Source organism: Oryzias latipes, chromosome 20, assembly GCF_053564925.1.
Source record: "Oryzias latipes strain Hd-rR chromosome 20, Olatipes_Hd-rR_3.1".
Lineage (NCBI taxonomy): Eukaryota > Metazoa > Chordata > Actinopteri > Beloniformes > Adrianichthyidae > Oryzias > Oryzias latipes.
Window position 1 is genome coordinate 16,662,149 of NC_136256.1, and position 12,482 is coordinate 16,674,630.

The 12,482-nt window shown below is 39.2% G+C and overlaps 1 protein-coding gene across 1 annotated transcript; it reads right to left on the reverse strand.

Annotated features, from left to right (window-relative positions):
- Window positions 1-277: 277 nt before the first annotated feature.
- Window positions 278-11,109, reverse strand: rec8b (REC8 meiotic recombination protein b). The gene is made up of 18 exons (XM_004081216.5): window positions 10,920-11,109; window positions 10,718-10,786; window positions 10,060-10,202; window positions 9,143-9,218; window positions 8,587-8,704; window positions 6,998-7,070; window positions 6,542-6,609; window positions 4,895-4,976; window positions 3,647-3,710; window positions 3,330-3,522; window positions 3,047-3,175; window positions 2,532-2,601; window positions 2,132-2,274; window positions 1,954-1,993; window positions 1,801-1,876; window positions 1,616-1,717; window positions 1,100-1,206; window positions 278-670 (listed from the first exon to the last, which is right to left on the reverse strand). The coding sequence occupies exons 1-18, from the start codon at window positions 10,973-10,975 to the stop codon at window positions 579-581; spliced, it is 1,701 nt and encodes a 566-aa protein (XP_004081264.1). The 5' UTR covers window positions 10,976-11,109; the 3' UTR covers window positions 278-578.
- Window positions 11,110-12,482: the final 1,373 nt, after the last annotated feature.

A 12,482-nucleotide genomic window follows, 5' to 3' on the forward strand; every position in this document is an offset into this window, starting at 1 on the left:
TCCGTCTCCCACACAAACAAACACCAGCGGCCGGTGCATTTAACGAGCAAAAACACCTCAAATACGCAGAGTTGCTGAGGCGTAAGGTCAGATGGGAGATTCCTGCCAGCAACATGCAATCTGTTCCTGTCAGACGCAGGAAGATAAACCTGCGCCTGTCACCTTTCATTTATGCACACTTCTCTGCACCATAAGCAACAACAGCCGCTTATGATCCAGGACTTTTTCCTGCCCATATAAGCCACAGTCTAGCATCACATGAGGTCACACTCCCACATTTCCACGGTGTTTCATCAATATTTAATTCATGTCTAAACATTAAACATAAGAAAACTGGGAAACCCCACGCTCTGAATGTAAGTCTGCAATTTTCCAGTTTTAAAATTCATTTTACAACATATAAAACACAAACAGCACATTTGAAGAAAATGTTTGGATTAAAAAAGTATCTAAACTCAATCAGTTTAACAAACTTTAACAAACTTTTCGGAACAGTTAGAAAAATGTGCATGAAAACAGCTCCAATATCGCTTGCAAATTCAGGAACGGATAAATGAGAATTGGCGGGGGCGGGACTTTCAGGCAGACGTCCTGAGCTCAGCCTGGTTGATGACGATGTCGGCATAGGGCTCAGACTGAGACGCAGTCACCTGTTGGTCTGACAGCAGCTCTGGAGGGAGAAAAGGCTCCATGTTAGCACCAACGTCCACAAATGCAACCTGAACACAAATCATGATCAAACAACACCCCACTGCAGTAGAAAGATGCTAATATCCTTCAATTGCAATAAAGACAATATTAATTATTCGTCAAAGGAAATCCAAAAATTAATCTAGAAATATATTCACTGCTGTCCTTAAGGAGACATAGTTTTAGGATAATATTACTTTTCAGTGAGGTAATATGCTAAATGAGAAACCTTTTTTTTAATTTTATTTGTGAGATAAAACAAGTTGATTGCTGTATGGGTTTTATTTATCCTTGGACAGTCATGATGTATTTTTAGTTAAAAAGTGTTTGAGGTTAAACCTTTTTTAGGCTCAAGAAGATACAATTTAAGATAAAAGTGTGACTGATAAAAGAAAAAGGGGTTTCTGACCCAGCAGTTTGTTGAGAGTCTGAGCTGCAATGAACCGGTCGGCCTCTGGGGGCAGCAGTGAGTCAAAAGTAACCTGTCCGAGTCCCTGAATGGTGGAGTAGATCCAGCTGGAATCGAGAAGAAATAGGAACAGCGTGGGAAGTTAATCCAAACTGATTAAAGATCTAATATAAAGGCACGATGACTGCTGATAAAAATGGCAAAATCTATCCAAGAAAAGTGTTTGATAGGACAATTCCTGTATGTTTGTTTTTATGGGGGAAGAGCCTGGAGCTCATCCCATTCCTCAGTTGTGCTTTTTAATTTAAATTGATCAAATCCATCTACTTTTAAAGTAAAGTGCAACGCAGAAATAGTCTCATGAAACCATTACTAGTCAGAAAGGATAAACATTATGGCAATAGGTTTTCAAATCAAGCATTTATAGGTTAAATAAAGCAATGCAAATATCTTGCAGGAACGTCTGTTCGTGTGTGCATGTGTGCGTTGGGCCCGTCCATGTTCTGCGCTGAGTACCTCGACATGTTTCCGTCTTCAATGTCATCAGGAACCTCTGGCATCTTAATGTTTTCCTCCATGATGGGCTCCATAGGTAGCTGGAGCTCCTCCTGCAGAGACCTGCACAGAAACAGCAGCACACAAAGGGAATGCTTTCATGTTTCCTCTGGCTCCTGCTGGACTTCAGTTCCTCCATCACTCACCATCTGCTGGCAGGAGTCAGCACATCGCTTGAAGATCTATTTTCTTTGGACAGGTCGTGGATCACATCTGACACAGCTTTTCCACACAAAAAACAGTGAAATAAATATTTTTTTTAATCTAAAATTGTGAAAAAAAACCTGCAGCAAACTCACATGAGGCGTCTGAAAGTTGGATTCCTGACACACCAGACAGCTGAGAGAAGAAAGGTGTAACAAAAAAACAACAGGTTTTAAAAAAAATGGCATCCTTTTCCTGTAAGATAACATTTTTATCAAAGTGGAGGACATAATCAATCGTGGTTATCGATTCCTGCTGTGACCACCCTCTCACCTCCTTCATGTAAGAGTGCCTTCTCTTCCTTTCCGCCCTGAGTATTTCCATGGCCTCCTCCTCCCCACTCTGCCTTTCTCCCGGCAGGACGGAGAGTGAGGCCTGCTGTTTCCATAGCGACAGGAGGTCAGGGTGGAGAAGAGCTTTGAAGGAGTCAAACATGGAACATATGAAAGGCTGCTATGGTTATAGTTTGTACCAGAGCTGTGGTCAGAGACCACAGTGAGAAAGCATGCCGTTTAGGATGAATCCGACCATTCAAGCTGGAAAATTACTAACAAGAAGAGCATTTGGAGGGTTTCTTCAACAGCAAATGTATAACACAGACCAGAATTTACTTCTTAAATAAACAATCTTTTATGTTTAGTTTTTTTTTTAAATTCCAACACTTGCTACCAACCTCCACAGGGGGCGACAAAGAGCTGAGCAGGAGTGTCACAGTTGATCACAGAGCCCAGAATCACCTCAGCCTGACGGAACAGAGATCACTTTGATAGCATTGATAGAAAACCCTTTGAAACGAAGAAGTAGAAGCTTAACGGAAAGAACAGGAGATTAAGAAGAAGAAGAAGGGAAATAAAATCAATAAACTCCTATCCACTGGGTTTATGGATAGCCAGTGAGCTGCAGTTTAATTAACCGGCGTCCTGGTGAATCGACCCTTTATTGGCAAGAAGCTGATTTTAAAACAAAGAGATTGAAAATTCAGTGAACTACAGATCCCAGGAAATTGGGCATGCAAGTGCTGAACATGCAATGGAGGAAAACATGTTTGTATATGAATTTTTGAAATACTAAACATTTTATACTGATATCTAAAACAAACTTTATTTAAAATCTGAGATACTTTGTTTAATTGAACATATGGTGTCTTCTCAAACATGCATATCCTGAAGTGATGCAGGTTTCATCTACCAGATTCAGTGTCCCGGTCTGTGGGTTTCCAATCTGCTCCTGCATGGCACTGTGGGATAGCTGGACCTGTACGTCTGCAAAAACCAGCTGTCTTCTGCGTTCACGCTGCCGACGAGGAGGAACAGCCATCTGAGAGCAGCGCGCCAAAAAAACAACAAATAATATATTTCATCAGAAATCCAAAAAAAAGGCTTCTTTGTGACTTTAACTGTCTGCTTGCTTTTAAATAAAATGCAACCTGCTGCTTAAAGTTTGTGGCTCGCCAGCTTCAGTCACTGCTCACCTCTGCATCCAAAATTCCTGCTGGTTCATCTCCTAAGCTCTCGGATGCTCTTCTGGACGGAGTTGGCATGGCAACGTGTTGAGGCGTCATCTCGAGAGCAGCAGCTGCTGCAAGAAGCCCCACCGGTCGGTCAGCATCCTCGTCCGGCAGCCACACACTGTCCTGCTCCCCTCCCAGTGTGGTCTCCTTCAGCCTGAAAGCAGCACCATGCATTCGGTTTGTGGAGATGTCTGCTCCTAACTAGAAGAGACGAAGCTGGTCCTACTGAGAAGGAAGACTGGCACCCCCATGGAAGGAGCAGAAAAACAGAAACTCACTGATCAATAGAGGAAACGGTTCCCTGGTCTTTGACCAGGTCCTCCGTCTGCTGCCGCTCGGCTTCTGTTGAACAAATATTCACAACAGAAATAAAAAATAATAAGGAGCCGCAGAGAGGTTTTTCCGAACATTTTGACTTTCTTTCAAGACCATAAAATGAAATTTGGAAAGCTTTTGACTGAACAAGATCAAATAAATTAGAACAAAAATGTATTATTTAAAGCAATTTAATTTGACAAAATTATTCCACAGATTTCATGGGGATTTTGTCCATATTTTTGCCAATAAATTACACTGGAACAAGAGTCTGCAACCGCTAAAACTAGAAGAGCCATTTGATCCAGTTTCTCACTGACCAAAACCCAACGAGAGCCACAAAGTCCCACTTTATGTTTAGATAAATAAGCTTTATTTATCTTTTTGCTGTCATTAAGATTTCTTATTTAGAAAAGTAGCTTTAGAATCTTTACAATAATTAAATAATAACAAGGTTTTCTAAAAATGGCAACTTGAACTTCTTTCACTTCTATCAGCAGCCCATCCAAGTTCCTTCAAAATAAAATACATCCTGTGTCAAACACGATCCTCCTGCTGCAGCAGATTTACTTGAATAATAAAATGGAAAAATCCAAATCAAACATGGCATTTTCTAACATTATGTATGTATGGACAGTAGGATAAAAAATTTACCATAATTCTTTTATCTTACATGTTAAAAATCTAAACATAAATGACAAAACTTAATTCACAAAAAGAAAAGACCCAAAACTAAAACAAACCCTAACCTATTATTTATCCTTATTTTTTGTTGTTGCATGTTTTTTTCAAATCCAAAGAGCTTCACTGAAGAGGTAAAAGAGCTGCATGGGGCTCCGGAGCCACATGATGCAGATCCCTGCACTACAGTGAAACAAAGAACTTCAATTGGAGACATTAGTTTAAAGTTTATTTTTCATTTTGATCCTAAATTCAAAAGGTCTAACTGTTCATAATTTGCCCTTTTTTGTCCTATAAGACAATCAACTCCTAAAGTAGGACAGACTATTCTAAATCCTGCATCCACCCCCCTGAGATGGAACATTTTCCAGAACATAAACCTTCTCTTTTACAACACATTCACTTCAAATTGCTTTTTTTTCCCCCCACACTCCAGCTGTGCCAAAAAACAAATAAAGATTTGCCTTATATCAACAACAAGAAGTTCTAGCATCTATATTCACATTTCAGTAAAACCCAGAAAAACTCACCTTTCCAGAACAGGTCTGGCTGTTCCATCAGCAGCTCGATGTCTTTGGCAGTGGCTTCAGGGAGGTCGTCCCCCTCAAAATACTAGCAGTTCCAAAAGAAGCTGTTAGACACTGATGCTGTGAGGTATCTATCTCAGATTAACACATTTTTGGTCAGTTTTTGTGTTTGGAATAATGACTGAAGGGCTATCGACTGCAAACCAAACGTAATCCCAGCGGACGAGCCGACAGGAGAAACACAAACAATGCAGGTCAGGTTGATGTGATTCAGAGAGACGCCATCAAAACAAAACGCAGTCCCGCTTCCAGGAGAGCCTCATTGTTACTGTGGGGGAAACACAGCGGCAATGCTCCATTTCCTGACCGTAATGTCTGCGTAGAACATGTGGACCCCTCATGCTCTTCAGACTATACATGTTCAGGGGTCCAAACTTGATCAAATACATATTTCAAGCACAGAAATAAACAAAACAGATAAATGTGAAACACAAAAAAAGGTCCAAAAGTGGATTTTAGTTTTCAACATCACCCTACATTTTTACGTTACGACTTAGAAGCAGAGACACAAAGTTAAAAAGTTCATTAGGGGTGTCGTACAATGAACCTTTGGGGTATGTTTTCAGTTCAGACAGAAAACCTTCCTTATCTGCTAAGGACAGTGGGTCGTAGAACCCCCTCATCCTAGATTGGGGTAAGAAGCAGGCAATAAAACACAGAAAAACTGTTGCCGAAAAGGTAAAAACAGCCAGTTTGAGTTAACATTCAAAAACACATTTAAACAATGATAACAAATAAGATCAATTTCTTTCACATTCAATCAAAGGCTTCTCCATTTATGAGTGTTTTAACTTCACCGTTGCTAAAATTAAAAGCTGCTGCTTTTATTACCATTTCTTGCAAATGGAAAGGATTGAAAATTGACTTTATAGTCAAACTGTGCTCGTGCGGAAAGTCTTTAAATTTATTTTAAAGAGTGTAAAGATGCATGGATGTTAGTCTTACATGATGGGAAACTGTAAAACTGTGCAAAAGGCAGCAAACAGATTTTCCTGTTAGTGTGTTCTTACTTGGCTTTCCAGGAGAACAAGGAATGTCATTTATCCATCTATTTTATAAATCTGCTGAATCCCTTTCAGAGTCACACGGTTGCTGGAGCCTATCCCAGCTGTTGAGCGAAGGACAGGTGGTCAGTCCATCGCAGGGCCACACAACCACACACAAACTCGCATTTACACCTAGGGACTATTTGGAATCGCCAGTTGACCTATCCGGCATGTTTTTGGACTGTGGGAGCAAGCTGGAATGCACAGAGGAAACCCACACATGCACATGGAAAACATGCAGACTTCACATAGAACAGACCCAGGTGGAGATTCAAACCAGGGCCATCTACCTGTGAGGCAAGAGTGCTAACCACTACACCATTGTACAGCCCAGAAAGACAAACGATTTAAAATTAAAAATTAAAAAGCCTTGATCTTCACCACAAACACAGTGTGAAACAGAAGCTAACCAAGCTTCAGACAAAGACGTTAAGCCGGTGTGCTGCGGTCCATTTGACGCAGTGATGCACCCGGACATTGGCCCGCCTTAAAATGATGACGACGAATGTTTTCTGCAGAACCTGGACTCTGACAGGGAGTTTACCTCAGCAGTGTTGATGACAAACGGCTCCTTCTCCGTCAGGGTGATGGCAGCTGGAGGTGAGCTGAAGCCTGGGTTAACACAGCAGAACAAATCCAGCTTGAGGGTCTACAAGGATGAGCAGACTTTAACAGCAGCAGAAAGCAGCCACAACTTTCAGAATCGTATTGTCACTGAGCATAGCAGATCCAAAGGAATTCTAAATGCCGAAGCAATAAACGGATTTTATAATTATATATTCAAGATTTAATGTGTCTGATGTTGAGTTCATAAACCTGAAATTCAATAAAAAAATCAATAAACTACGTAAGAATAAGTTAAGTGTGTTTCCACTCTGTGAGACAAACAAATAGCTCTCAAAAGATTTAATAGGAGCTGATTGTTTGTGACTTTTGCTCTTTTAATCTTAAACAGAGGCTTTTTCCGCTGTTAACAGTGACAGTGCAGCGTGAATCTCACCATTATTAGGTGCTGAGTTACGGCTGCGCTTCAAGGAGTCCTGCACATCTCTGTCTGCAATCACAAAATCAGCCTAGAAAAACAAAAAACACTACAATCATTGTGTTGAAAAGAGACACACAGGCTGGTTTTAGTCTTACACTACAACTGAGTGAGTGTCACCCGTAGAAAACGGCCTCCTTCTGGCTCCAACCAATTCAGCTGCCATTTTTTCGCAATGCAAACCTTGTTGGAACCAGAAATCGTCAGTAAGCAGTGATTGGTCCGATGGTTAATGTTTCTATGGCAACCATTCTCGCCAATCAGGACTGAGCTTGTTGGACGTCCACACCCCTACCACTTCAAAGCACGCTCAGGAGAATCTGTCTATGTTTTGAACGTTCAATTGAGGCATCTGATTGGTCGGTTTATAACTTGAATAACGTGTACTACAGAAAAAATATCATGAAAAAAAGAACATGTTAAAAAACTGTATCAGAGCGAATTGTTATTCTGGCTGAGTAACAGCTGCTCATTTCTCAGTAGAAGTCTACGGGTACTTCCTGTTTGGAACGCAAGACGGGAGGGGATCACTCAGTCCAGTTCCCAGATACAGTCAATGGTTCCAGTGCATCCAGATAAAAAAAATCCCCAACAGGATTTATCAAATCTATCAACAGGAGAGCAAACATGGATTTTACAGGGAACAGAGGATCCACTTCTTCTGTTCTCTACGCTGCCTTCTTCACTCATGAATACTACAGTGACGACACCTCCTCCTCTTCGCATGTCTCTTGAAATCCAGAGAAGTAGCGGCTGAGGAAATGTATCTCTAAGAAAGCTGGTGTTGGCCAATACCAGTCCAGAAAAGTTTAAGGGACAGGAAGATTCACCTCATCTCAGCGTTTGATAAATCTCACTCATTGTCTCTCAAACACTTCAGAACCGCTCCACAATATGCAACGTTATTCAAGTCCCACTCCGATCAGCCTTTGATTTATTTTGTTTTTTTAAAGAAAAGTCACTAGAAATTAATCTCGGAGTTGTGGGGAGGCCTACTGACGCGGAGTAAGCCCGCCCTCACTTCCCATCGTCCATTTGTTTACACTCTGTCCTGGTAGCTTACAGCCCCTCACACCCTCAACCTAACATTACCAGCGCAAAAATAAATAAATAAAATAAATAAAAGTGAGCAATATTGTAGTTTTTGAGACAGATACCAGCTCAGACGAGAAAGATGTGCATGGATCTAATGGTCTGCAAGTGGGAGGATCAGAATGGAGCGGAGCAGGGAGCTGGTGGCCTGCCGTTGTTGCTTCTGTGTCACAAATACAATCTTTTTCCAACTACATTTTTTTTGTCTGCTCTGATTCACAACGATTTGAATAAGGAAATACCCAGAAATGCAATTTTAAGCCTCATTTTATTTTTAAATGTCATCCATCATGACAAAAATACCACCAGAACATGGTAAAAACACCAAAGACATGGTTTTCATCCGAGTGGATCTTTAAAGAGACCTCTTCGATCAGGACGCTTCTCTTTTAAACCTCCAATAAAATTCTGTCATATTTATATTAATGCGGCCACATTTATAGTGTATGTTGTACCTGGTATATTTCATTTGGACTGGGGATATGATAAGATTCCAAGACACCGAAGAAGGGGTCCTGAGCTCCATCCGTCTCCACCAGCATCTCCAGACTGTCAGGAACATCCATCAGCATCCTGCAAAATAACCTGTGTTATTCCTCAATGAAATGCAGCTTTAGGATGGCTTTCATCGCAATTTTGCACCACTTGTAATGCGCTAAGAGGCTCACTCATCATAAAATTAAATAATGCACATCTGGAGAAAATAGTGAAATGATACAACACCCCAGAAATGGACACATACTTTGCTCCTGTTCAATAACCGCTCATCAAACATTCATAAAAGCCATTCAGATGAGCTTCATTTGTCTGTCGCACACTCGATAAACCATCCTCTGCTTTTCACTGCCTCATCTTTATTCCATTCAAACATTCAATCTCATAAATATTTTCCCTGAAGCTCACAAATAAATCCAGTGTCTCCACAGTGTAGCTCCTACTTCACAGTCTACATAAAAGTCGCTTGTTGCATTATCACCCAGTGTCTGTCTGTCTGGATTATTGCGTCAACACCTTTCGGGCTCTTCCATGTCGATGCGCACGTGTCTTTTACAGCGCAGCAGGCGGTGGATGGTTTGCTGAATTTCCTCTGAAAGGTTAAAAAAAAAAAAGGAAAGCAGTAGTCTTTGCAGAAATATGACAAAGTCAATGACAGACAAAAACTGGAAAAAGGGCCTAAATCCCTGTCACAAATGCAGAATAAATGAATAAAATGTTATTACCGTAATGGTAGGTGTATCAGAAATGCAGCAGATGTTGACAATAATACATTTTCTATTCCTACTGATCAATGAAAGGAAAGGAATATGGACTGCTAGCTAGTCATCCTCCATTCCTGATCACCCGGCCCTGCATTGTGTTGTTTTCATCAAATCAGATGATTGCAAATCTGTTGGACGCGCTCTCAGGGCTGGCGTGTAATTTGAACCTGGATGGCTCTAGACACAACAGCAGAACTGTATTTGATTACATGGCTTTCATCAGTTCCATGCTGGCTCCTAAATTACAATATTTCAGCTGAAAAACAAGATCTCATCTGAGAGCAGGGCTTCATTTTTAACATTTCTACAAACTGAGAGAAGAAAATCCTTGAGTCATGTGGGTCAACCTTGAAAAAAGTGCAACAGGAAAAGCTGCTGGTTTGATTTGGTTTCATATTTCTTTTATATTATCCAGCAATCAATTTATGAAATATTACACCCATCCGCCCTGCCTGATTTCTGCTACAGCATAAATGTCTTCGTCTATTTCTTTGAAACCAATTTAAAAACATCAGAGGTCTGAGCTGTTCATCATAGGTTCACTTCAAATCATGGCAGAACTGTTTGCATAATCAGTGACTGACAAATGCTTTTCACGTTTGGGAAGGCGAGCTGTCCTAAACTCTGATTTTTCATTTTTATTTTCTAAAGGTTTCTCCTTTGTCTTACCAAGCAGGAAGCCACATTGCTTGTAGTAGACCACAACCACTCCATACTGTAGCTGGGAAGACAGGTAGAGAGAAAAGCGAGGCCTCGGCTGGTTGGGCTGTGGTGGAGGAACCTGTGCAGTGATGTAGTCCAAAATGGCCCCACTGTAAACGGTTAACAAACAAAAATTTACTCCTAAATGTGTTATCACATATTCTCTTTAATATGTTCATACATTTAGCTTCATTAATTGTAAGACTGGTATAACAAATTTAAATAAGCTGAAACTTTCCTATTTTTTAAAAGTATTAAAAAAAAGGCTGGTCATGCCTCCATTTTTTAATTTATTTTTGTTTCATATTTGACAATGCTGTGGTATTAATGAATTTAGATTTTAAACATAATGCCGTAAAAAAAGATAAAAATGCATATTTTTTTTACATGTCATTACATGGATGTAATCCTGGTGCATTTTTTAGTAACACAGTCAGAGCATTAAAAAATACAACAGCCAACATTTTCATTTAAAATACAATTAAACCCAATTTCGTTTAGGCCTACATATTATTTTCAATATTAGGGATAAATAAAAATTATGACATTTTAATTTCACACTATACACCATTTTTATATTATTTTATATTAACAAAAATATCCTATATAACTCAGACATTCTTACCAGGTTCGCTTAACATTGACTTTCACGAGCTCTTTGCGATGGACTTGAATACCTCTGGTAGCGGCTAACCTAGAAAAACATATTCAAAAAATGTAGATACTCCGCTATTTTAATACGTCGATCAACCATTAAGACAAACAAGGATTAGTTTTTTTTTTCGATGTGTCACTATAAATCAAAATAAATGACATTTGTAACTTACCAAACAGTAGAAAAGCATCCTGTGTGTCTCTGGAGGACATTTGGGTAATAAAACATTTTTTTTTTATCTTTGTTGGTTTAGTAAGAATCAAAGTAAGCCTCGAAGTTTACAAACTTGATCAAGAAAAATAAATAACCACATTGAAGTCGGTAGAAGAAATTTCCCGCGTTGACTCAGAACGGACCAATCGTAGAATTGGATTCTGGTTAAACGTAAACATCTGTGATGCGTTCACAATAATCGGAAAACTGAGAATTATTAGTTTTTCGGGGTTCCTGTGTTTAAGATCAGACGCACAAACAATAGACAATGAACAAAGACGTTAACTCTTTCTACAGCAGTGAGAATTGAATTACCTGTGCATTATTTCGATTTAATGAAAGCTTCATCACAGCATGACAGTTCTGAAGACCCATTCCAATGAAAAAAAAAGTAAATTTAAATTGCATTTCTGAGTATTTCTATTCAAATCGTTGTGAATCATGTGCAGACAAAAAATGGAAAAAACTGGTAGCAGTGACTCAGGTGCCACAATTGGTAAACAAGACGCTTCCTGCTCTACTTCATTCCGATGCATCCACTTGCAGATAAAAAGGATCCATTTAATCTACATCTTCATTTTCCACGATCAAGCGGGCATCTGACTCAAAACTGTACGGGTGGATAGATCCAATATTGCACACCATTTTTGTTAATGTTATGTAGGGTTGTAAGGGGCTGTAAACTAGTGGGAGCGAGTGTAAACAAAAGGATGATGGGAAATGAGGGAAGGCTTACTGCACGCCAGTAGTCCGGCCCAAATTTCTGATGAACTCCTAACGCTCTGCAGAATCTGTCCTGGATAACAACACATTTTTTTTTAATTTAGGCTTAAAAACGTCATAATCATAATTAAAGGACCATTGGAAACACTTTAAAAATAAGTCAAAAAATGATCAGAGTCGCATTTTAATTATGTGCTCAATTTCCAAACAATTAAATGTGGAGCTGCTTACACTACTAAAATATATCAGATTGTGGTTAAAATTTAATAAAATGATTGTATTTCTCAGAATTTGAAAAATGTATTGCATTTCTGAGTGAAGAGTGACTGCAAAACACTATTTAGTCCTACAGTTAAATGGTATGAAATTTGGTTGATTTCTTTGTATTTTCTAAAACAAAAAAGCAGTTAAATAAATAAACTTAAAAGGGATAAAGTGCTCAAAAAAGGAGTGGTTAAAAAATAAATCTCACAAATGTCTTACCCCAAATCTTACTATATTGAATGCATGCATTAACACATTAAACCTATACTCATTATTCATATCCCCACAAAAGAATTAAAGAAAAACGGTACCAAAACAACGTCACAGAGTTATGACTGTCTGGACATTGTTCCATTGGGATCCTCATTTTTGTCTTGTAAACTTTTCCAAAATTTTCAGTTTGTATTTTATTTTAAAACCTGTAAACTTTATAGTAATAATGATAAAAATAATAATAATAATGTACTAAATTGGCTAATAAAAAAGCAGCATGACTTTAAGTTCTTTGTCGGGTGTGTCAGAGTTTCTCCTGCGC

Coding starts and splice junctions, on each gene's coding strand:
- rec8b (XM_004081216.5), bottom strand. CDS start 10,975: ATGTTTTATTACCCAAATGTCCTCCAGAGACACACAGGATGCTTTTCT. Junction 3,523..3,646: donor ACCGTTTCCTCTATTGATCA/GTGAGTTTCTGT, acceptor TGCTGCTTTCAG/GCTGAAGGAGACCACACTGG. Junction 671..1,099: donor GACTCTCAACAAACTGCTGG/GTCAGAAACCCC, acceptor TTCTCCCTCCAG/AGCTGCTGTCAGACCAACAG.